The sequence below is a fragment of the Mobula hypostoma genome, chromosome 21 (assembly GCF_963921235.1).
Source record: "Mobula hypostoma chromosome 21, sMobHyp1.1, whole genome shotgun sequence".
NCBI lineage: Eukaryota > Metazoa > Chordata > Chondrichthyes > Myliobatiformes > Myliobatidae > Mobula > Mobula hypostoma.
In genome coordinates, this window is record NC_086117.1 from 16445857 (window position 1) to 16470124 (window position 24268).

At 39.1% G+C, this 24268-nt stretch overlaps 1 protein-coding gene across 1 annotated transcript in view; it reads right to left on the reverse strand.

Annotated features, from left to right (window-relative positions):
- Nucleotides 1-414: 414 nt before the first annotated feature.
- The window catches only part of nup188 (nucleoporin 188), a 101151-nt gene continuing 77297 nt past the window's right edge, over nt 415-24268 (reverse strand). Inside the window, exons 36-45 of the mRNA XM_063073489.1 lie at nt 23977-24177; nt 15379-15471; nt 12701-12859; nt 11832-11969; nt 11408-11482; nt 9200-9409; nt 7644-7775; nt 5520-5593; nt 1115-1244; nt 415-604 (exon numbers count right to left, since the gene is read on the reverse strand). Of these exons, the coding sequence (XP_062929559.1) occupies nt 425-604; nt 1115-1244; nt 5520-5593; nt 7644-7775; nt 9200-9409; nt 11408-11482; nt 11832-11969; nt 12701-12859; nt 15379-15471; nt 23977-24177 (1392 nt within the window). The 3' untranslated portion in view covers nt 415-424. The remainder of the gene's footprint in view (nt 605-1114; nt 1245-5519; nt 5594-7643; nt 7776-9199; nt 9410-11407; nt 11483-11831; nt 11970-12700; nt 12860-15378; nt 15472-23976; nt 24178-24268) is intronic.

Here is a 24268-nt window from a genome sequence, read left to right on the forward strand (position 1 = left end):
TAAAAAATATTTACTCCCGCCTTTAACACTACATTTCTACAACACAAAAGAGAGTCTCAATATTTCTTAATACAAGATATGGTTGTCACACATATTGATGGGATGCTTATTTACAATTCTTCAATTGTTTAGGAACAGCTGCTATTTTTGCTAAAAGACTACCATGTAATGTTCTGTAACTTCACTTATCCTTTAGCTTTGAGAAACAAGTGGTACATTTAAAAACTTACACAAAAATGTATTTTCAATAATAAATTTAAGTTACCAATTATTTTGATTCACTCACCAATCTATTTGTCATTTATATTCACATTAGCTTTGGTCAGTAAAAAAAGACTGACAAAGAAAATATTGCATTTAAGTTTTATATATATATTCATTCAGAGTTGCAGAGCATTAATCTTTAAGATTATTTTGCTCCTTGTTATCTCTGGATCTGTCGAACAAAGGCCTGGACCAGCTGTATTAAGGGTTCCTGACTTTCAGGACACAACTTGGACATGGAGCAGGTTGATTTGTTCGGAGGAGTCAGCAGTAAGGCTGCAGCAGGGGATGAAGGTGCTCCACGTCGAGAATACCGTGAAATACTAGACAGAACTGTACTCTGAAATAGTAAAGAAAAAAATAATTAAGTGACAGGGAAGGATCAAAAATTTCAGTAGAGTGAAATACATGTGATCTACGCTAACTTCCACTGGGGATGTATTTATTCAATCCCACTATCCAAACCAGATGGTGCTTTCAGCGCATTTTTTTTCCTTCCGTATGCCACCTTCTGTGCAGCTTCAAAATGAATAAAGCAGAGCACCAAAATACAGTGATCGGCTTTTGGCATTGTTCTGAGTAACATTCCAAGTCCTTTGCTGTCCTCTGCAGTGCAAAGGAATAACTGCAGTCCACAAAATGTTATGATTTTCATACGCAAATCATAATCTGAAAATCCAGTTGCTGGCCAGGATATAGGAAGAATTTTCAGACAATAAAATAAATATCGTGGAGGAACTCACCAACAGAATTATGAAATCTGAGATTCAAGAAAACAGCAGAAGTAAACACAATGAAACATTTTCTATAACAGCTTGTCACTGCAGTAGAACATCTAAACTGAAATTACCAGCTCTGAGCTCAGCTCCTGCTTCATTCTCTGCTTGTCCCGTGCATGAACAGATGGGTCCTTCAGATACCTCACCGCTTGTGAAATCAATGCATAGAAACAGTTTTCCATTGTGAATCTCAAAAGCGCCCTTTAAAATAAATGAAAACTTTTAGCTTTGATGGGGAAGGGATAAATGGAACTTTCCTTATCCAGGCTACCACTAATATCATGAAATTTAACCCATTAAAATCCTATTAGCCAATCCCAACATGAAAAAGGATCTAGTGCTCTCCCCATGTTTATGATGAATAAACTCTTCTGTACCTGGCTGGAAGCCTGAGAATCTAAAATGGTACAAGTTGATTACTCATCTTCTGCAAACAGTATTTCACCTGTTTTACATAGGACTGTACAAACACTTTGGCTTACTCCAAGATCAATCTAACCCTTCCCTGCCCTCCATTTTTCATCACAGTCCCTAATATATTTGCCTTCTCCACCATGCACTTATCATTTTGTGTAAAATCCTACCACTAACCACTACACTTTCCTCCAATCACCTTAAAAGTATATCCTCTTGTATTAGGTTTTGCCATCTTGGGAAATAGGTGCTAACTGTCCACTCTATTGATGCCTCTTATACACCTCCATCAAGTTAGCTCTCATTCTCTCTCACTCCAAAGATAAAAGTTATAGCTTGCTCAACCTTTTCTCATTAAAAAACATTATCTAGCCCAGGCAGCATCCTGATAAATCTCCTTTGCACCCTCTCCAAAACTTCCACATTCCTTCTTGTTATGAGATGACCATAACTGAACAATGTTTAGAAATAATTAAAGAGCTTAGATTTATACTGTGTCCCTTACAACCTCATTAATAGTTTGTTATTCACAATTTTTAAAAAAGCATAGTTAGAGGAAATGTAAATATTACAACACTGGAAGAATTTTCCTCCACTGATACCCATGAGGACAAGGCATGAAGACATAAGCCATACAAATCAATACAACAATGGCTCGTGTTCTCAAATCTGCAAAACAGTGCCTCAACCCAAAAGCTTCTGACATTAGAGGCACATTTTAGGCTAAAGCTAGCACTGTCATAAGTCAAATCTATAAAACAATGAAGGTTATTGATTATGTAATTGTATTATAATTTGTATGGTGGACTGACTTTAGTAAAAGTTATTAATAAAACTTTCAATTACAAACTTCGCAGCAAACCAAAGAACAGCTGGTATAGATTAAATTACCCTCCCTAATCATACAATTCTGGCTTTCTGACAAGTATTTTGAGCTATACCAAACGTGTGGTCTGGGAACTACAGAAAAATCTTAAATCTCCAGGCTCACAATACCATGGAAACAAATTCATCTAAACATTATAGTTTACCCATGGCATTAAATGAGAATACACCAACATGAATACCATTTAAAAGCATTCAGTTATGACATGGCATATATTTGATTGCATATTTGTCAACAGGTTATTCAACTGAACTTATCTTCTATTATTCTTGGCAACAGTTAAATTATATCTTTAGGCATTTTAGTTATGTCTCTCTTAGGCAAGCAAGGCATCTTTATCAACAACCACTTCTCCCTTTCACCCCACCCACACCTTACTAGCTACTATAAGTGATGCAGTTATGAAAAAAATTACATACTTCTTCAGAACAAGGCTCTCACAAGGAGATATACATACAGTTAAGAATCTGTCTTAACCTCTTGCCAGATCAAATCAATGAATGACCATGCGGTTTACTGTGATTTGTGATGTATAAAGTTGGAACAAAGTACATCAAATCTCTTGTGATAATTTAACTTAGAAATGTTTCCATTTACATTAATAAAAAGAACCATTTGAGAATCCAAAACAGTTATTAATTTACTATCAAAATGAACTATTGGATAGAGTCAACACAGTTTACAGTAACATAAACTAAATAAGCAGAAGTCTGGAGTTCAAATTCCACAGTTGAAGGATGTGAAACTAAATTCAATAAATCTAACAATAAATCACTGCTAGTGGCAGAATAAAGGACCACATATGCTGGATTGTTGTTTTAAAAAAAAACTCTTACAGGAAGTGAAACTGGCATTCCAATTCAGCTCTATGCATGCAACTTCAACCCACACAATGCAGTCAATTGTGAATTCATCTTAAGCCCCTGAACAAGCCACTTGCTTTAACATACACTAAAGATTCAAACATTTCAAAACACCCTGGCTAACAAAACATTAAAGAACATAACACGTGGCTTCTCGAACCCACTCCAACAGAGTCTGATTTTTGACTTCTGATTTTCCCAAAATGTCTCCTCACCTTTTTCTCCTCTAAATGTAGAAACATATCAGTTGATCTCTATTTTGAATACAATGTATGACTGAGCTTCTAGATCTGGCTGGTTCAGAATGTTCACTAAAGACGCGTAACCTACTCAATCTGGATTTATAAGACAAGAACCACTCTCATGAATCTTTGCTTTATTCCCTCCGTAGGAAGAATATCTTTAACTGTGAAAATCAAAACTGTACTCACTAATTTTCGTGTGGTCTCATCAAAGCCCTAAGTAATAACTCTGTACCCTTGCAGTAAAGACCATCGTAGTACTTGACTTCCTGATTGCATGCTACAGATACAAGTTAGGATTTTGATTAATTAAATTCAAGGGTCCTTTCAATACCAAACTAAAACCAAATCTTCCATCTTGTAGTCACTTGCTGTATCAATGCCCACTCATTACACACTCAGATTTGAATCAATAGAGAGCTTGCAAATACTGTCTGGTCTCCTCAGCAAAAGCACTGATTTACACTGAGAATGGAGACTGCAGATGCTGAGATCTGGCGCAACAATCAAGGAACTGTTGATGTTTCAGGTCAAGATCCTGCCATCAAACCTGTGAGCATATATTGTGACTAGCTGCGGCCCTGCACAATTCCCCCGATTCTGAATCAGAGCCTGCCAACCTGAAAAGGACCCATTTATTCCCCCCTCCCTGTTCACCAACTCTTAATACAAGGTAATATATTACCCTATTCCACTTGCCTGAGTCTTGTTCAACAACCGTCCTCCCACCCATATGGTACTTTATCAAAAGCATTCCAAAAATCCTTACTGACCAGGATCGCCTGGATTCCCCCCTCAGCTACTCTGCTTGGCACATCCTCTAACAAATCTAAAAGAGGCATTAAATCTAAATTTTCCTTTCACAAATCCACACTAACTTGATTTATGAAGGCCAGTGTACCAAAAGCTCTCTTTGTGAACCTATCTACTTATGACACCACTTTCAAGGAATTATTCCCAGATCCCTCTCTCTCTTCTACCATTCACTGTGCCAAATCCCACTCTTGTCTGAGCTTTTGTGTTTCACTTAAAAGAAAAGCAACAAACTTCTTCAGAACAAGACCAAAACTGATATTACATGAGGAGATATGCATACAGTTGCCCTAACTTCTTTCCAGATCAAATCAATGAACAATCACGTGGTTTATTATGATTTAGACCCAGCCTGTCCACACTGACCAAGATGGCCATTTATGTTAGCCCCACGCCTGCATTTGGCAAATGCCCCTCTAAATTTTTCCTAATGATATACCTACTATCCAAATATCTTTTAAGTGTTGCTATCATAACTGCCTCAACTACTTCCTCTACCAGCTATGGCTGCCTAGCTAAATGAAGAATGTCAGTAACCTGGCAAGAAACCATTCACAAGGGACTATGGTCTTGAGTCACAAAGACAGATTGAATCACAGAGAGGAGCACCGTTCAGGCGATTTGACATAGCCTTTTCCCTAAGATACGGGAGTTTAAAGCTCGACGGCATTGGTTTAAGATGGGTAAGATTTTCAACAGAGAGGGTGGTGGGCACATGGAACAAAATGGTAGAAGCATGTGCATATACGTTTAAGTACAGTTAGACATGTACATGGATAAGAAAGATTTAGAGGGACAAACAGTGGAAATAGGATTACCACGATCAGCACGGAGGAGATGGGCTGAAGTGCTTGTTTCCATACTGTTTTCACCCAAAGGATAGTCAGTATATGGAACAAGCTACCTGAGGAAGTGGTTGAAGCAGATACAGTTATGACTTTTAAAAGGTACTTGGACAGGTACATGTATAGAAAAGGTTTAGGGGGATATATGGACCAAATGGGCTGAAGGGCCTGTTTCTGTGCTGTATAACTGAGTATACGATAGTCAAACATAATCAAGGCAAGGTGTATACGCAGGGCTTAACCTAAACAGCTTATGGATAAGATTTCCCCAAAGTATAGTGGTAAACTTAATTCAATGTTTGGCTCTATGACAGTCTCGCTAAACTCAATTCAATACAGCAGCTGACAGTTAAACATGACACTTTATTGAAGCTAAAAGCCTTTTTATGAAACACCCAACTTTTCTAACTTACTTTAAAGATTTTGTCTCTTCAGATGAAGCTAGAGGTATCATATTTAGTGACATGGGTTCCTTCTTCTTATCAATCTAGAAATAAAAAGAAAGAGGTAAAACAATAAATCTATTATGCCAGAAACAAACGAAAATTACACAATTATTTCTTTGTAATATATACTACAGACTTATTTCTCCCCAACCTCAGGGTTATCAGGGGTATAGTTCCCATTATACCATCTGCCCTTTGGAATCTACTCAGCTAACTCTCCTTTATGTTTTCTGAACAGATGATACCAAAATGTAACATCACAACTGAGCAGATACTGAAATCATTGAAATTCCACATGCATTTGTCTACAGGGGCTACTTGATAACCATTAGAAACAGCAAGCATGGTAAATATTCACCCCTCCATATCTTAAGGGGCTTTAAGACCAATTAATATTTCGAGCTCTACAATTTATCTGCTACAGGAAAAAATATCCACTTACATAGGCAAGTTCTATCTTTGTTAGATTCTTTGTCTACAAATAATGAATGGGAAATCAACATAAGCTTGATGAAAAGTAATTTAACAGGCATTTTTATGGATTCAACTTATAGCTAAATAATTTCAGATAGAGCATGACCAGATTTCTGTTTTTAAAGAGTTCCAGTTTTCTGTCTTCTCTCCTGCCCATCAGGTGGGAGAAAAAGCTTGAGAACTCTTATCACTGGGCTCAAAGACAACTTCTTTGCTGCTGTAAAAATAGTTCTTGAATGCTACTCTGATAAGCTAGAAGATGAATTCTTGATCTCCCAGCTTACCTTTTCATGGATTTTGCTCTTTATCTGTCTACCTGCACTGACCTTTCTCCATAACCGTAACACTATTCTGCACTCCATTTTGCTTTTCAGCATTTCAGTATATGGAATGATCTTCCTACATGGTTGGGCACGTGGCCAAGTGGTTAAGGTGATCGTCTAGTGATCTGAAGGTCGCTAGTTCGAGCCCCAGCTGTGGCAGTGTGTTTGTGTCGTTGAGCAAGGCACTTAACCACACATTGCTCTAGTGTCTGTGTGAGGAGTGGCACCCCACACAGACTTCCAATCTGCGCCTTGTAAGGCATGAAAATGCCCGATGCAGGCCTCATGGTCTGAGTCGATGTTCCCTCCGTTCCTGCATGGCATGTAAACAAAACCTACCATTCTATCTCAGTACACGTGACAATAAATCAATTCCAATTCATAGTATTTCCCTTGGCAAGAGATAAATTATTTTGCTACCACTATTTATTTACACATTCTTCAGAATGACCTTTAATTTCTATGTCCAATTACACAGCTTTTAACTTTGCACTAATGCCTCCTTTGTCATTTAATCTCTCCTGACTTCCAACGCATCACAGTCCTCTTTTATTCTCTCAATCCCTGGATCTTACCACTGGTTTCTCTCTATCTTTTTTCCAGTTTTGTGAAAAATTATCAATCTGAAACATGAAATGTTCTTCTTTCAACATATACTGTAAAAATAGTGTATTCTAATAAAATTTTACATTGGAAAAGGTATACAAAATGGAGTTTAGCCCATTTAAAATCAAACTCAGCTGTTAGAAATGCAACCACAGTTAAGAAATATTTTATTTTTAAAAAATCAACTTATCCACAAAAGTTACTTTTGAAGTTTCCCAACATTATCTCAATGGTGCCAAACTATCCAGAACTGCAAAGAGCTGCATTCAACACCTAATGCTGTGTCAAAGTTACCAGATCTCCCCAAAGGCATTATAAATTTTGCTTCATGTCTTAATCTTTGTTGGCAAGTAAATGTTTTGTGACGATACCTGGCATCCTAATCGAGCCAAATAGTCTGTTGATAATCACAGCCAAGGCTCAAGCATTAAAAATAAATTGCATACAGAAAGGTTGTCCAAATTTGTGGAATTATATGGCAAAAAAATGTGAATGCTTGGCAATACTGAAACTTACTTCTAGATAAGGCAATGATGCCTCTTACAGAAAGAAACCCTCTACTTCAATTGTGGAAAAGTATCAATCTACAGAAGCTATTTCAAATGCCTGAAAAACTGATTAACTTGGTATATTGACAGGCTTCTTTGGTACGAAGATCTCAATGGTTAAACTCCCAACAATCTCTTACCTCGCCCTGCATGTTTAGAACCACATTCACAGTTGCAAGCAGAGTTCCAAATGATGGAGCAACATCAGAATCAAATGCTGGAGTAGTAAAGCTCAGGACGAAGAGCATATCATATTCAGCCAGATCTAAGGACTGTGAGAATAAAATAAATTGGTACAGAATGGGAATTCAGGTGGTGATGTCCTTTCTGTCATGTATCAAGGTAACTTGTCCAGCAGAATCAAGATTCCAGCATCATGTTTCTTAATCCATATAAACATCCACCATCCAAACGGCAGATCAAGAAATGGATAAAGAAGTACAGCAATTCCAAATCTTACGGCACATTTATCACTATTAAAGGAGGTTGCAAATCTTGACCAGACTTTCAAGGAAGCCAAAGAAAACTACATGGGAAGTGAGCTATTGTCAGTGCTCAAATGAGTATTCAGGTAGGCAAATGAACAAGAACATCAGAGAATATAATAGCAATATTATGACAAAATTAGTGTTTTGAAGAAAAAAAATCATTTGTTTATAATATAGATATCACGGCTTTAAATTACAACTGTATTAATCTAATGAATGGATTCCATTTCTTCCTCGTATCCACAATGTTCACAGCATTGTTTTAAGACCATAAGACATAGGAGCAGAGAATAAGGCCAGTCGGTGCATCAAGTCTGCTCCACCATCATATCATGGCTGATTTATTATAGCTCTCAACCCCATTCTCCTGCTTCTCGCCGTAACCTTTCACAGACCTTACCAATCAAGAACCTATCAACCTCTGCTTTAAATATACTCAATGACTTGGCCTCGAGAGCTGTCTGTGGCAATGAATTCTACAGATTCACCACCTCTGGCTAAAGAAATTTCTCCTCACCTCTGTTCTAAAGGGATATCCTTCTATTCTGAGGCTGTACCCTCCGGTCCTAGACCGCCCCCCCCCCCCCAATAAAGGAAACATTCTCTCCACATCTACTCCATCTAGGCCTTTCAATATTCATAGGTTTCAATGACATTCTCCCTCATTCTTTTAAACTCCAGCAAGTACAGGCCCAGAGCATTAACCCTTTCATTCCCGGGATCATTCTCATGAACCTCCTCTGGACCTTCTCCAATGCAGTGCAAGACTGCAAGTGGGGTTCAAATGAGACTGAACCACATGATAAACAAAAGTCATTTCTTTGAATCTACATATATTGAAGTTCTATATCAAATAAAATTTATTTATTAGACACAAAGTCAAAAGGCTACTGTTCTAAATTGGGAAAGTGGAATTACGACAGATGGGGGGAAATAAGTTGAGATGAATATCATGGGCCAAAGGCTCCATTTCTGTGCTCTAGAGCCCACGACTCCAAAATTATAGTTTGGATACCAGTTAATACAAGGAAGTGGCCAGGAAATTACTGGATCTATAGGGTCCTGCTCTTCTTGGGCAGATATGTACAGAATGCCCCTTTTAAGGAGTAGCCAACACAATAGATTAGAATCTCAGTATTCAAGAGCATCTGAATGAACTTCATATTTATTCCTAGAATGAAACAAATAAATTGGTAATAATTATTGACCTGGTCTAGCAGTATCTGGCACAGATCAGGAGTAAAGTGTCGTATAGCTGCTAATGTTTTACTCAGAATCCTGAGCAAACTGGATTGGACTTTCAGCATTGCACGCTGTTCCACTTCATCTCGTTCTGTGTTTTGCTGCTTTGTTGGCGTCTGAGCTGGTTTGGGCTGCCGAGGAAGAATTGCAGGCGGAAGAGAATCTCCATTCTTCACCTAATCAACAGGATACAATCGATTATATTTGATGCCAGTATTATGCAAGTTTTTCTTTAGATTGTGCCTACATGAAACAATGTCATAGGAAAGCAGCATCCAAAATCAGATCCCCACCACCCAGGCCATGCTCTTTTCTCACTGGTAGAAAGACTTGCACCACCAGGTTCAGGAACAGTTACTACCCAATAACCACCAGGTTCTTGAACAAAAGGGGATAACTACGCACTTGCCCATCCATTGAGATGTTCCTACAACCAATGATCTGACTTTAAGGTCTCTTTATCTTATTATCTTATGTTCTCGTTTTTTTTTGCTATTTATATATAGTTACATTTTCACAGTTTGTTGTCTTCTGCACTCCAGTTGATCTTTCATTGATCCTGTTGTAGTTGCTATTCTATAGATTTACTGTGTATACCCACAGGAAAATTAATCTCAGGATTGTAAATAATGACATACATGTACTTTAATAATAGCGTTTACTTTGAATTTTGAAGTCATCTATATATCCAGAGTCATTTTGCAATCAGTTACCATTGGATTCAGTCTCCAAACTCATGATCAGAAATGAAATTTGAAAAGCCTTTTGTTTTGAAAAAGGGCAGTTAAAATGTAGCTTTGCAAAGATATGCAAAGAAGTGAATTTCTGACTCACTAGGATATTGTACTTCAAATGCATTATGGTTTTTCCACACAGGGAAAGGGAGACAATTAATCAGACAATAGTTACATGTGTGGGAGAAATTATAGCCCTTTCAAGATGAAATTTGAAAAGTACTTAATGGATCTTCATCTGAATTAATGTTGTGCTTCATTACATGTTGCTCTTTAACACTTCATTTGAAACAAGGAGTGAGAGTGAGACAATTGCCCTCGAACTGCTCAGCACACCAAGCAGATAGCCAAAAGCTAACCTATTAACATCAGGGATGAGTGGAGGGGTGGGGATGGGAGACAGTCCTGGGACACTGTCACAGAAATGTACTACATAATACCGTTTCCCTTCAAATAATTGCACATATGCTTAAAATGAGAAGCAACTTCCAATCCAAATGACATCATCCATCTTTCTCCAGATTTGTATGGCAAAGGTCAAATGCAAAGTTAAATGTAAATCATTGCAAGATCTTGGACAGCCTCTTACATTCTAATTGCCCCCTACGTGGCATTTCCTTCAATAAAATTACCAAGAATATATCTGTGTTGATTGAACTGAGTTAGCCCAACGCTCTTAATGCTCAACAATATTCAGCCTGGATTCATTGGATCCCTAACTGGATTTAAATTTGTGCATAATTTTTCAATCTTTTTTTCTCGAAGGCAATTCCCTTTTTGTCAGAGATAAACTATTTAGATCATTTTTAAAAATCAGAAATTTCTACCATTTACCCCACAGCTGCCTGACTTTCAGTCTTTATCACCCTATGGTCTTTAAATGCATATGTCCACTATGGAAGACGTAACCAAATTGAAACTTGTTCCAAGCTAACAAATGCACATTGGAATTGATGAACATGAACAGCAGGTGCCCAAAGTGCTGTTCAGCCCTGTCCAGTTATAAAGGCTGGACATTCTTCTTTGTTTAGATCAAAGGCAAACAAAAAATCTCTAGAGCTGCAAGGATAAATGAAATGATTATTATTTTTCCCCTATTTTAATCAGATACCTCAAAATCTTAAGAGCATTGCTAGCAAATTGCAACACACACAAAGAGGAACTCAGCAGGTAAGGCAGTATCTATGGGGAGAAATAAAAAGTCAACGTCTTGGGCCAAGACCCTGCTCATGAACATTATGAAAAATGATTAAAGTAATCATACAGAACTGTTAACTTTTAAAGCAAAGGTCCCAAAAGACAGCAAATAATTTACTGATAAATATTTTAAAATGTTTTTTAGTTTTAATGTCATTAGTAACCCAACTCTTTGAATAACATGCTTAAATACTGTATACATTCATGGCAAATTACATTTTAAGGAAACAACTTCATACTCACCTGTAGATAGTGCTGAAGCACTTTCGGACTATGAAGCAGAAAGGTACATGTCTGGCACAAGTAACACAGGTTCACCTGTAAAACAAAGAACAAGCTATTAACTACATTTATCAAGGAGCATCTTTAAAGCAAAAACCACTAGGTTATTTCCGTTCACTTGTGATCTTAATTCAATCCACATCCTGGCAACTCAATGGGAAATGAACTCATTTTTAATCTGTTTTCTATGGTGAGATTGTGGCCGGTAAACCACAACTGGTCACAAAGTAGGCCCGAGCTGTAATAAGACAGCGCTGGGATACGTGTTCTTGGTAAAAACATATTGCTAAAGAAGTGCAATAATATGGATTTCAGTTCTCTGCTATTCTGTTTGAAGCAGGGATGCCTCGTGTTCAACATTATATCCATTCTAAGTTGAACATACCTGCACATCCCTAAGCAGTTGTGGCAGATGAAACCGCCACTCTTTGATGAAGTTGGAAAGTTGAAGAAGAAACCCAACTGTGTGATCAACTTCATCGAGGCAAGCCAAGCTCTGCACCTTTCGAACTGCATCCAAACACTGTAAGAGAATGGGCAAAAATAATGACTCGTATCCTGCTGCACCTAACATGAGCATACAATATTTAACATAATAAAATCATACATATTTATGGCACAGGAGATGGCCATTTGGCCTATAATGACATTTAAAAAAAACCTACTCTAAAAGTATATATTTATAAAATGTTCTTCTTCACGTGAGAGTAAAAGGACTTAAAAAAAAATGTTTCCATGACTTTCATACCAATTCTGGACAGTCAGGTGAGAAGAAACCCTTGGTGAGTATTCAGAAATAATGAAGTCATGATATTGTTCTGCAAAGTACACCATCTAGTGGCCTAGAAGACATGTTCTAAATCCTATTTGAACTGTGGCAAGTAGACTTTAGTAATAAGTCACTGGGTGTGTCAACAGTTATGACATCAGTTTACAGGCATTTATAATCAAGTCTCAATGAAACCAAGTGAAAGCAAAAGGTGAGGGTGAACGGGAAAGTTATTAATAATTCATTGTGTTTAGCTATTATATGTTTTAAATATATATAAGCTTTCAAGCATTTTTGGATCTGCAAGTGAATTATCTACTTTGATGACCACCTCCATGAAAAATATTATGCATAAGAACCTTTGGAACAAATTAGAATATTTCTTTTTAAAATGGTTTCTGGATTTCACTGAAGGAACTGCTCCTTCAAAACACACTAAATTCAGTGCACACTAAGTTTTAAAAGCACCAAAAGCATTTACCCACCTGAAGTATCCGCTCTTGATGGACCCCAACAAAGTCTAACGATTCTGTAAGGAAGTTGTAGCGTAGTGATTTTAAAAGTCTTTCCATCAGTGACATCGTGAGTCGATACACACCTGGCCACGAGGGAGCATCCAAAGATTTTCGGGAAGATCCCAAAGTCTTAATTTTAAGGAGAAAATTGAAAATGTTGGGAGAGATGGCAAATAGCAATTAATTCTTCATATGAAAAATCAGGCAAGCATTGTATAGAAAAACAAAACTTGGACGTCCAATATCACGGTACAAGTGAACACAGCAGGCCAGGCAGCATCTCTAGGAAGAGGTGCAGTCGACGTTTCGGGCTGAGCCTCTTCGTCAGGACTAACTGAAGTAAGAGTTAGTAAGAGATTTGAAAGTGGGAGGGGGAGGGGGAGATCCAAAATGATAGGAGAAGACAGGAGGGGAGGGATGGAGCCCAGAGCTGGACAGTTGATTGGCAAAAGGGATATGAGAGGATCACGGGACGGGAGGCCTAGGGAGAAAGAAAAGGGAAGGGTAGAAGCCCAGAGAATGGGCAAGGAGTACAGTGAGAGGGACAGATGGAGAAAAAGGAGAGAGAGAAAACGAATATATATAATAATAAATAAATAACGGATGGGGTACGAGGGGGAGGTGGGGCATTAACGGAAGTGAGAGAAGTCAATGTTCATGCCACCATGTTGAAGGCTACCCAGATGGAATATAAGGTGTTGTTCCTCCAACCTGAGTGTGGCTTCATCTCGACAGTAGAGGAGGCCGTGGATAGACATATCAGAATGGGAATGGGACGTGGAATTAAAATGTGTGGCCACTGGGAGATGCTGCTTTCTCTGGCGGACAGAGCGTAGGTGTTCAGCGAAACGGTCTCCCAGTCTGCGTCGGGTCTCACCAATATGTAGAAGGCCGCACCGGGAGCACCGGACGCAGTATATCACACCAGCCGACTCACAGGTGAAGTGTCGCCTCACCTGGAGGGACTGTGTGGGGCCTTGAATGGTGGTGAGAGAGAAGTGCAAGAGCACCCGGCACTTATCCTTGTAAGCAGAACAAGTGCTACATCTGCCCTTACACTTCCTCCCTCACCACCATTCAAGGCCCCAGACAGTCCCTCCAAGCGAGGCGACGCTTCACCTATGAGTCGGTTGGGGTGATATACTGTGTCCGGTGCTCCCGGTGCGGCCTTCTATATATTGGTGAGACCCGACGCAGACTGGGAGACCATTTCGCTGAACACCTGCGCTCTGTCCGCCAGAGAAAGCAGCATCTCCCAGTGGCCACACATTTTAATTCCACGTCCCATTCCCATTCTGATATGTCTATCCACGGCCTCCTCTACTGTCTAGATGAAGCCACACTCAGGTTGGAGGACAACATCTTATATTCCATCTGGGTAGCCTCCAAACTGATGGCGTGAACACTGACTTCTCTAACTTCCGTAATGCCCCACCTCCCCCTTGTACCCCATCCGTTATTTATTTTTTATTTATATATATTCTTTTTTCCCCTCTGTCCCTCTCACTATACTCCTTGCCCATCCTCTGGGCTTCCCCCCTCCCCCTTTCTTTCTCCCTAGGCCTCCCGTCCCATGATCCTCTCCTATCCCTTTTGCCTATCACCTGTCCAGCTCTTGGCTCCATCCCTCCCCCTCCTGCCTTCTATCATTTTGGATCTCTCCCTCCCCCTCCCACTTTCAAATCTCTTACTAGCTCTTCCTTCAGTTAGTCCTGACGAAGGGTCTCGGCCCAAAACGTCGACTGTACCTCTTCCTAGAGATGCTGCCTGGCCTGCTACGTTCACCAGCAACTTTTACGTGTGTTGCTTGAAATTCCAGCGTCTGCAGACTTCCTCATGTTCACAGTACAAGTCTTAGATTGTTTGTAAATGTAAAATTACTCAAACATTGAATTTGAAAAACTACTTGATGTAGCTCAATCTCAGAAACTCTATGAATTTATAAATATGTGTGATTCGATTATGCCAAAGATTTGATACTGCAATCTGTAATGTAAATTATGACTTGACTGAAAAACACAGCTTTTTCTAGTAATGTGCTTGTGTTGATTCTTTGCATCATGTTGAAAACTTATTTTTGAATACAATTTTGTGACAGTTGTTGCTTTTCAGTTTATGTCAGTTAAAATTATCAACCTTAATATTCTTTAAAAATTAATTTGTGTTTGTAACTTCTAATTAGAATGAAGCACATTACAAAGCAATGGAAGCAAGATTAATAAGAGTATATAGTTGGGAGGTATCTAGGACATAATGGACCTCTATTTTGTAGAAATTATTAAAAATAGTTGAAAATATACTATTTTAACCATCAAAATTAGAACAATCCAGGCAATATACAAGCTAATCTAACAATTCAAAATTACTTAGCTTTCCCGAACAAGTTACTTTCCCTAAAGACCCAATAGAATCAGTAAAATGTATTTAGCTTCCTTTATACTTATTCCCAAAGTCCTCACTTTTTATAATACCTGAGCAAGTTTCCCCATGAAGTTCTCAAGACTGAATATAATTTCATCAATATTAGATTTAACTTAAAATATCAAAATTGATCACTCAGGTGTTGGTACTTTGTGTATATTCACTCTACTTAACAGTACGGTAAGTACATTGAAACGATCCTTGTAACAGTGACTGAGGCAGAGTACCTGAGTGGTGCCATTGGTACTGAGTTGATATACACTGAGAAGTGGCAGACAGATGCTTTGAAGAACTCCAGCTCCTCCCACTGCAGCCGCTCCCTGGAAGTACCAGTATGAAATTTAACATCAGCATTTGAAACTTACAAACAGATTTTGATGGATTTGAGTTTATGTGCATAATTAACCTGAAAACAAGAAATTTCCACATCAACGAATGAACAATAGTCACAGTAAAGTTACTGCACATTTTTACACGTGTTTCTACAGAGGCACAATTGAGAGCATCCTGACTGGCTGCATCACTGCCTGGTATGAGAACTGTACCTGCCTTAATCGCAGGACTCTGCAGAGAGAGGGGCAGACAGTGCATCTGTAGTTGTGACCTTCCCATGATTAAGGACATTTACAAAGACAGGTGTGTAAAAAGGCCCATAGGATCATTGGGGACCTGAGTCACCCCAACCACAATCTATTCCAGCTGCTACCATCTGGGAAACAGTACCATAGCATAAAAGCCAGGACCAACAGGCTCCAGGACAGCTTCTTCCACCAGGCCATCAGACTGATTAACTCACATTGATTTGAGTGTATTCTATGTTACATTAACTGTTCTATTTATTATAAATTACTATGATTGCACATTGCACATTTAGACAGAGACATAACGTAAAGATTTTTACTCATGCATGTGAAGGATGTAAGAAATAAAGTCAATTCAATTCAAAAAGACTTGAAAGGACTTGGAAATACTGCTTTCAGAGTTTGCTATCTTTGGGAAAGGTTACAATACACTTCAAAACCAAAAACAGCTGATTCCGGTTATTTGGACCATCAGTTCATCAGGGCAACTGTTTATTGGGGCAACTATTAAAAAAAAAACAAAAAAGAATCTAAAAATAGCCTGGATTCTCTTTGTTTATTTGGGACACTATGTCGCTTAATTGGTTCAGGAGACATTTGCTGAACAATTTCTAACTAGCGTCAGTCGTATCTACTTGTGCCACCATTAAGACATTATACTGTGCTTAGGAGTAGTAGTTTTCAAACAGCATCACCTGCATTTGTTTGTGTTCAAAAAGCAGTGATTTTTGCCACTGGTGGCAAGAAATAAGCAGTATTACAATTCAGAATTGTTTTGCTCACTGCTGTTTCAAGACTTGGAGATGTCAGAAACAGCCAGAAGTGAAAATGAAACAACTTCACTACTGCAACAAGTTAGGAAATATGAAGAACTTGAAGGTATAGACAATCATCTTGAATGTTACAATGAAAGTGAAGATTTGGAGGATGCAATTATTGAAAGCACTGCATGAAGACTGTCCGTTATCTACATTAGGTGTCTGCACTGATTTGTTCATTTACGGTACATCAAAAGAACATGGAAGCATACACTGGATGAATTCCTCTGTCAATAATGCCTTGAAAAAGTATTCAGCCCCCACAGCTATTTTCACATTTTACAGTTCCATTTTCTAAATTTAAAATATATTTAATTAGGATTCTTGGAGTTAATCTACAAAATATTGTGCATCATGTCAAATTAATAGAAAAATTCCAAAGCCCATCAGCAATTTACTAAAAATTAAAAACCGAAATTGTGAGGCTGGAAAGCATTAATCCCCTTTGCAATTACTACACCAACTTTCCTCAGGTGCAATACCTTATCAACTCACCCACTTTGTTGATTTAGAAAACTGGAGGATCACCTGTTTTCAATGAATTCATAAGATTCAACTGTATGGTAGATTTTCGACAGGCCAAACCAAAACGAAGACAAAGAGCATTCAAGACAAGTCAGGGAAATGATAACAGAGAAGCACAAATCTGGGGAAGGATACAAGACCATCTCAAAGACACTGAACACACCTCAGAGCAATTAATCGTGAAAAAGTGGAAAGAATATGAAACCACAGGCACACTGCCTAGGTCAGGCTGCCCCTCCGTTAAATAATGGCTCTTGTAAGAGAGGCTACTATGATGCCAAGTCAATCTGAGTGTGCTGCAGCAGTCAGTAGCTGCAACTGGAGATGAAGTTCATGGCTCCACAATCTCCAAGGCCTTGCACAAAAAGGGCATTTATGGAAGAGTGGCAATGAAGAAGCCCTGTCAAAAAGTCATATCCTTGCCCATAAAGAATTTGCAAAGCTTCACTTAGAAAAGACTGTAAAGATGTGGAAGAGGGTCTTGTGGTCAGATGAGACTAAAGTGGAGCTTTTTGGACTCAACACTAAGCAGTACATGTGGTGTAAATCTAATACTGTGCATCAGCCAGGTAACACCACCCCTACTGTAGCATATGGTGGAGGCAGCATCATGTGATGGGGATGCTTTTTAGCAGCAGGGATTGGAAATCTGATCAGGATTGATGGGAGGCTGAGTGCTGCTAAATACAGAGAGATTCTGGATAAAAACCTGCTCACCTCTGCCAGAAAGCTTAAACTGGGGAGGAAGTTCAACTTCCAGCAAGACAACGACCCAAAACACACAACCACCAAAGGAACCATGGAGTGGCTTTAAATTAAGAAAATTTATGTCCTTGAGCGACCCAGTCAGACTCCTGACCTTAAACTGATCGAATATCTCTGGCAAGACCTCAAGACCGATGTCCATCACTGCTCCCCAACTAATCTGGCATAGCTTGAGCAATTTTGCAAGGAGGAATGGGCAAATCATGCTCCATCACACTGCAAAGCTAATGGAGACTTATCCAAAAAGACTACTGGCTGCAAGAGGTGGTTCAACTTAAGGGGGAATTAATACTTTTGAACAGCTGATATTTCAGTTTTTGAATTTTTTAGTTTTTCATGCTTTACAATGTTCTTTTTGTGATAAAAGAAGCATGTTTCACAAATAAACATTCTCTGGTTGAAATACCCATTTACTACAAAGGGTTGGGGGCTGAGTACTATTTCAAGGCACTGTATTAGGAAATAATACAATGGGGAGTGCTGTTGAGTGAAAGTGACCCTATGGATAGTGCAGTTGTCCAGAGGGCTTTCATGGCAAGACACAGAAGTAGATTGCCAGACCATTCTTCTGCACAGATACTGCTGCTGCCCAGGTTGGGACATGGCCAGATTCGTACTCAGGACCATCCGCATCAGAGTCCTGCGCCAGTGCCACTACACCACCAGTAGTTCTAATTTGTTCTGTACTTCATTTAAATACATAATTTGTTACTCAGTTAAATTAACACACACAGAATGCTAGAGGAAATCAGCAGACCAGTCAGAGTTCCTCCAGCATTTTGTGTGTGTTGCTTGGATTTGCAGCATTTGCAGATTTTCACTTGTTTACTTAGTTAAATAGTCGTTTGTCTTCTTTTTATACCTTTGTAACTATTTCCATGAAACTTCAACTAATTGGGGCAGCCGCTTAATTGGACCAAAATGCAGCAGTCCTGATATTTCCCAATTAACCAGAGCTGTATCATGCATAATATACCATAAAATGAAAACTTAACTTCCAGAACAAAGGACTTTTACAGTATTTGTTTTCTACATTAAGGACTATCCTGTAGCCTGCCCAAATCTAATTTTACAATAAAAGTTCAAAGAAAAAGTAAACATTTGAAAACAAAGACATTGTCATTATTTACTTGAGACTATGCACTACAGCCAAAAGCAGAATATTTGATTTTTATATTTAAAATGCCACAGAACTATACTGAGTAAATATTCAATTCTATCCTGGTACTTCTGTTACTTTTACATTTCTAAATATAAAAGAAAGGCCTATAAGCACAGCAGTTCGATAAATTTTGTTAGAAACTTTGTTTAAACTTGGATTAAATGTGCATATCCCACAAAGCCATCTGAATGTGGCCTCAAGTAAAATGATTGAGGTATTTAGCTCTACTTTAAAATCTTTCCCTCTCCATTTCTTTCTGTTGGTTTGCACAATACACTTAGTCGAGCTACCCTCAGGGCAACAGTAATGTATGAGCAATCTGGAGACATTCGGTTCATGTAATTAATTCCCTACGTTACAACAAAGACTACATTTCCAAAGTACTCAACCAGATGTGGTATACTTCACTTTAATAATCTTAAAATGTTTGTGTTAATATTACATGTACTTCTGATGAAATCCCAAAAGCCAAACGTGTTTAAGTTGCATAGAATGAGAAGTGTCGGAAAGAGCAAAGATATTTATAAGACCATATGATATAGGAACAGAATTAGCCATTTGGCCCATTGAGTCTGCTCAGCCATTTCATCATGGCTGATCCAATTTCCTCTCAGCCCCAATCTCCTGCCTCCTCCCCATATCCCTTCATGCCCTGATCAATCAAGAGTCTATCAATCTCTGCCTTAAATATGCATACAGAATTAGCTTTCACAGATGCCTGTGGCAATGAGTTCCATAGATTCACAACCCTCTGGCTAAAGAAATTCCTCATTCCATTCTAAAAGGATGACCCTCTATTCTGAGGCTGTGTCCTCTGGTCTTAAACTCTCCCACCATAGGAAACATCCTTTCCACAGCCACTCTATCAAGGCTGTTCACCATTCGATAGGTTTCAGTGAGGTTACCCCTCAATCTTCTGAAATCCAATGAATACAGGCCCAGGGCCATCGGATGCTCTTCATATGATAAGCCGTTCAAACCTAGAAGCACGTTTGTGAACCTCCTTTGAACCCTCTACAGTTTCAGCACATCCTTTCTAAGATAACTGCTCACAATACCCCAAGTGAAGCTTCACCAGTGCTTCATAAAGTCTCAGCATTACATCTTTGCTTTTATGTTCTTTTAAAATGAATGCTAACTTTGCATTTGCCTTCCACGCCACAGATCTGACCTGCAAATTAGCCTTTAGGGAATCTTGCACAAACCCTCCCAAGTCCTTCTGTATCTCAGCTTTTTGTATTTTCTCTCCATTTAGAAAATAGTCAACCCTTTCATTTCCTCTACCAAAGTGCATACAGTGCATGACACTGTATTCCATTTGCCATTTCTTTGCCCGTTCTCCTAATCAAGTCCTTCTGTAGCCTCTCTGCTTCCTCAAAGCTACCTGCCCCTCCACCTATCTTCGTATCATCTGCAAACTTTGCAACAAAGCCATCAATTCCATCATCCAAATCATTGATATATAATGTAAAAAGAATCGGTCCTAACACATACACCTGTGGAACACCACTAGTCACTGAGTCAACCAAAAAAGACTCCCTTTATTCCCACTCTCTGCCTCCTGCCATCAGCCACTGCTTTATCCATGCTAGATCATCCCTGTATTACCATGGGCTTGTAGCTTAAGCAGCCTCATGTGTGGCACTTTGTCAAAGGCCTTCTGAAAATCCAAATACATATCAACCAATTCTCCTTTGTCTATCCTGCTTGTTATTTCTTCAAAGAATTTCAACAGATTTGTCAGGCAAGATTTTTCCTGGAGGAAACCATGCTGACTCCGAACTATTTTATCATGTGCCTCCAAGTACCCTGACACCTCATCCTTGATAATCAACTCCAACATCTTCCCAACCACTGAGGTCAGACTAACCGGCCTATAGTTTCCTTTCTTCTGCCTCCCTCCCTTCTTGAAGAGTGGAGTGATATTTGAAATTTTCCATTCTTCTGTAACCATTCCAGAATTTAGAGATTCTTGAAAGATCATTACTAATGCCTCCACAATCTCTTCAGCCACCTCCTCCCAAACCCTTGGGTGTACACCATCTGGTCCAGGTGACTTATCTACCTTCAGACCTTTCAGTTTCCTGCCAGTGTCCTTTTCCAATCAATTCTGGCCAACTCCTCTCCCATGCCTCTGTAATTCCCTTTACTCCACTGTAATACTGATACATCTGACTTTAGCTTCTCCTTCTCAAAATTCAGGGTGAATTAGATCATATTATGATCACTTGCCCCAAAGAGTTTGTTTTTATTTTTTACCTTAAGCCCTCTAATCAATTCTGGATCATTGCACAGCACTCAATCCAGAATAGTTGATCCCCTAGTGGGCTTGACCACGAGCTGCTCTAAAAAGCCATCTCATAGATATTCTAGAAAATCCCCCTCTTGGAATCCAGCACCAACCTGATTTTCCCAATCTACCTGCATATTGAAATCCCCCATGACTATTGTAACATTGCCCTCTTGGCATGCTATTTCTATACTTTGTAGACCACATCCTTACTACTATTTGGGGGTCTGTATATAACTCCCATCAGGGTCTTTTTATCTTTGCAGTTCCTTAGCTCTATCCACAACAATTCAACACCTTCCATCCCTATGTCACCTCATTCTAATGATTTGACTTCATTTTTTTTTACCAACAGAGCAATGCTGCCCCCTCTGCCAGCCTGCCTGTACTTTCGATACAATGTATATCCTTGGATACTGCGCTCCCAGCTATAATCTTCTTTCAGTCATGATTCACTGATGCTTTCAAGACCATACATACTAATCTGTGACTGTGTGACAAGTTCATCTACCTTATTCTGTACACTGCGCATATTTAAATACAACCACTTCAGTCCTGCATTCACCCTTTTTGATTTAGTTCACCTTTTACATTTATTTAGGATACAGTTGAAATCAAGAATGATAAAACAATACAGATTGAGGACATACAGTCTAAAGTAGGATGTGCTAAAGCATGTTACTTGCAGCTTATCTGTCTGAAGAAAGGCTGTGTTGAGCCAGGTAAAAAGACAATACTGTGTGACTTCACCTCATGCTGAGCCTTGAGGTAACAATGAAAGAGACAAAAGACAGAAAGGTTAGAATGGATATAGGACAGAGAATTAAAATGAGGAGCAACTGGAAGCTCAGTCACTCTTGAAGACTGAGCAGATGTCCTGCAAAGCCAGCCTTTGTAATGTAGAGAAGATCACAGCGTGAGCACCATATACAATACATCAAATTGGAAGACATACAAGTGAATCACTTGGAATGTTTGAGTCCCTGAACAGTGGGAACTGAAGGGGTAAAATGACATGTGTTACACGTGCTGCAACTGCAAGAGTAAGCATTGTGAGGAGAGTGGACACTGAAGATAAACAACAAAGTCACAGGGACTTTACATGGAAAGTGTGGGAGGCCATCCATTGAATATGGAAGTAAGGAATCCATGTTTCTGAACTACATGAAGAGAGAGATCTGGTGGCAGCAGAAGTATGGGAAACGAACCACAAGAAGTTTAAAGCCCTGTCAACTACCAATTCTTCTTTGCCTAGCTTAACATATTTTAATATTGAACTTCTCTAACTCCTCTCACTTCCAAATCCAAAGAGATAAAAAAAACAGATAAGGTTGGAAATATAAAACATCAGGCAGCAGCTATAAATAGAAAACATACTAGATTGAAGATCATATTAGAAAGAGAGAAAACAATATAGTTCAGAATCTAAATTTTAAGTGGCAGAAAAGATTTAAGAGGACCTTGTCTTATCAAAACAAAGGACATCTGAGGAGGAGGAAGCAGGAGATTGTTTTATGTATTCCACAAAAGAATTTGTCTAGCTATAGCAACACACAGAAAATGCTGGTGGAACGCAGCAGGCTAGGCAGCATCTATAGGAAGAAGTATAGTCAATGTTTCGGGCCGAGACCCTTCGTCTCAGCCCGAAACATCAACTGTACTTCTTCCTATAGCAGCTGCCTGGCCTGCTATGTTCCACCAGCATTTTGTGCGTGTTGCTTGAATTTCCAGCATCTGCAGATTTTCTCATGTTGTCTAGCTATATATCTGATTTGAAGAAAGTGAGTAGAATTGATGAATGTGAAGAACCCGCATAGATCCTGACCAATTGTGATGGAAGAGTCTTTGTTCGAGTACCGCTCTGGTTTCTCACCTCTTTCTCTGATACATTGATGAATGTATCAATGCTAATTGCACTCAGTTTATCTTCATTCTCCCTTTACGCTCAGTTTATCTGAGCCTTCACTTCGCTTTCTTGACTCTTCTATCTACTTCTAAGAGGACAGATGTGCAACCAACATCCATTACAGCATTATACTGAAGCTCTCGCCATTCAGTCCACAATAACCCTCCCTTTGTAACCAGTTGCCAGTTGTGATTAACAAACCTTCGCAATCTTTTCTCAACATGTATCACAATTTATCAGAGTAATAAAACTCAAAAGGCCCTTCAGCCCACCAAATCTGTGATGACCATCGAATACCCACTTACACTAATCCATTTTACTATCCACAGAGTCCATCAACTCTCCATGAGGTCTAGCACCCACAAACACACAGGATAATTTGCAATGAGCAATTAACCTATCCACCCACTCATCTTTGAAACATAGGAGGAAACCAGAGCTAAGGGGTCAGAGAGAATGTGCAGTCTTCACATAGAAAGCACTGGAGGTCAAGGTTGAATATGGGTCACCGGAAGTGGTGAGGCAGCCCTTCTCGATGCTCCATTGTGCCTGATGCTCTTTGTCATTCAGTTTCTTTTGTTCTCCACCCTATCGCTCCCAGTCCCTTATTTCTCACCAACATAACACGTTTGATATCCAAGCTCTCAGCTTTGATGAAAACATGAACTTTCAATACTTTCCTCAGCCACAGACACTGCATTGACCATTGAGTATTACTAACATGCTGAGTTTTTTTTTCCCAGCATTTGCAGTTTCTTCTTTAGGATTTAGAACTTACTTGTTGAGTCTTGGCCAGGCCTAAAAGCAAGTGCAGTGACGCCTCTGCGAAATGTAAATTCTGTTTGACTCGAAGACTGAGCTCCAAGGTGCTAAGCATTGCAGGAAGAAATGGAACCTTCCGAGTGATGGAAATTAAATGATCACCACTCTCATCCATTTCACAGAGTTCCTTTGCAAGATAGAGAGCTAGCACACATACCTGGGGAAGAAAAAACAGTTACAACAGAGTTCACAGCACATAAGCAATCAGATCATGCTTCTGCTGAATATATAGTTAAACAATTATTTTC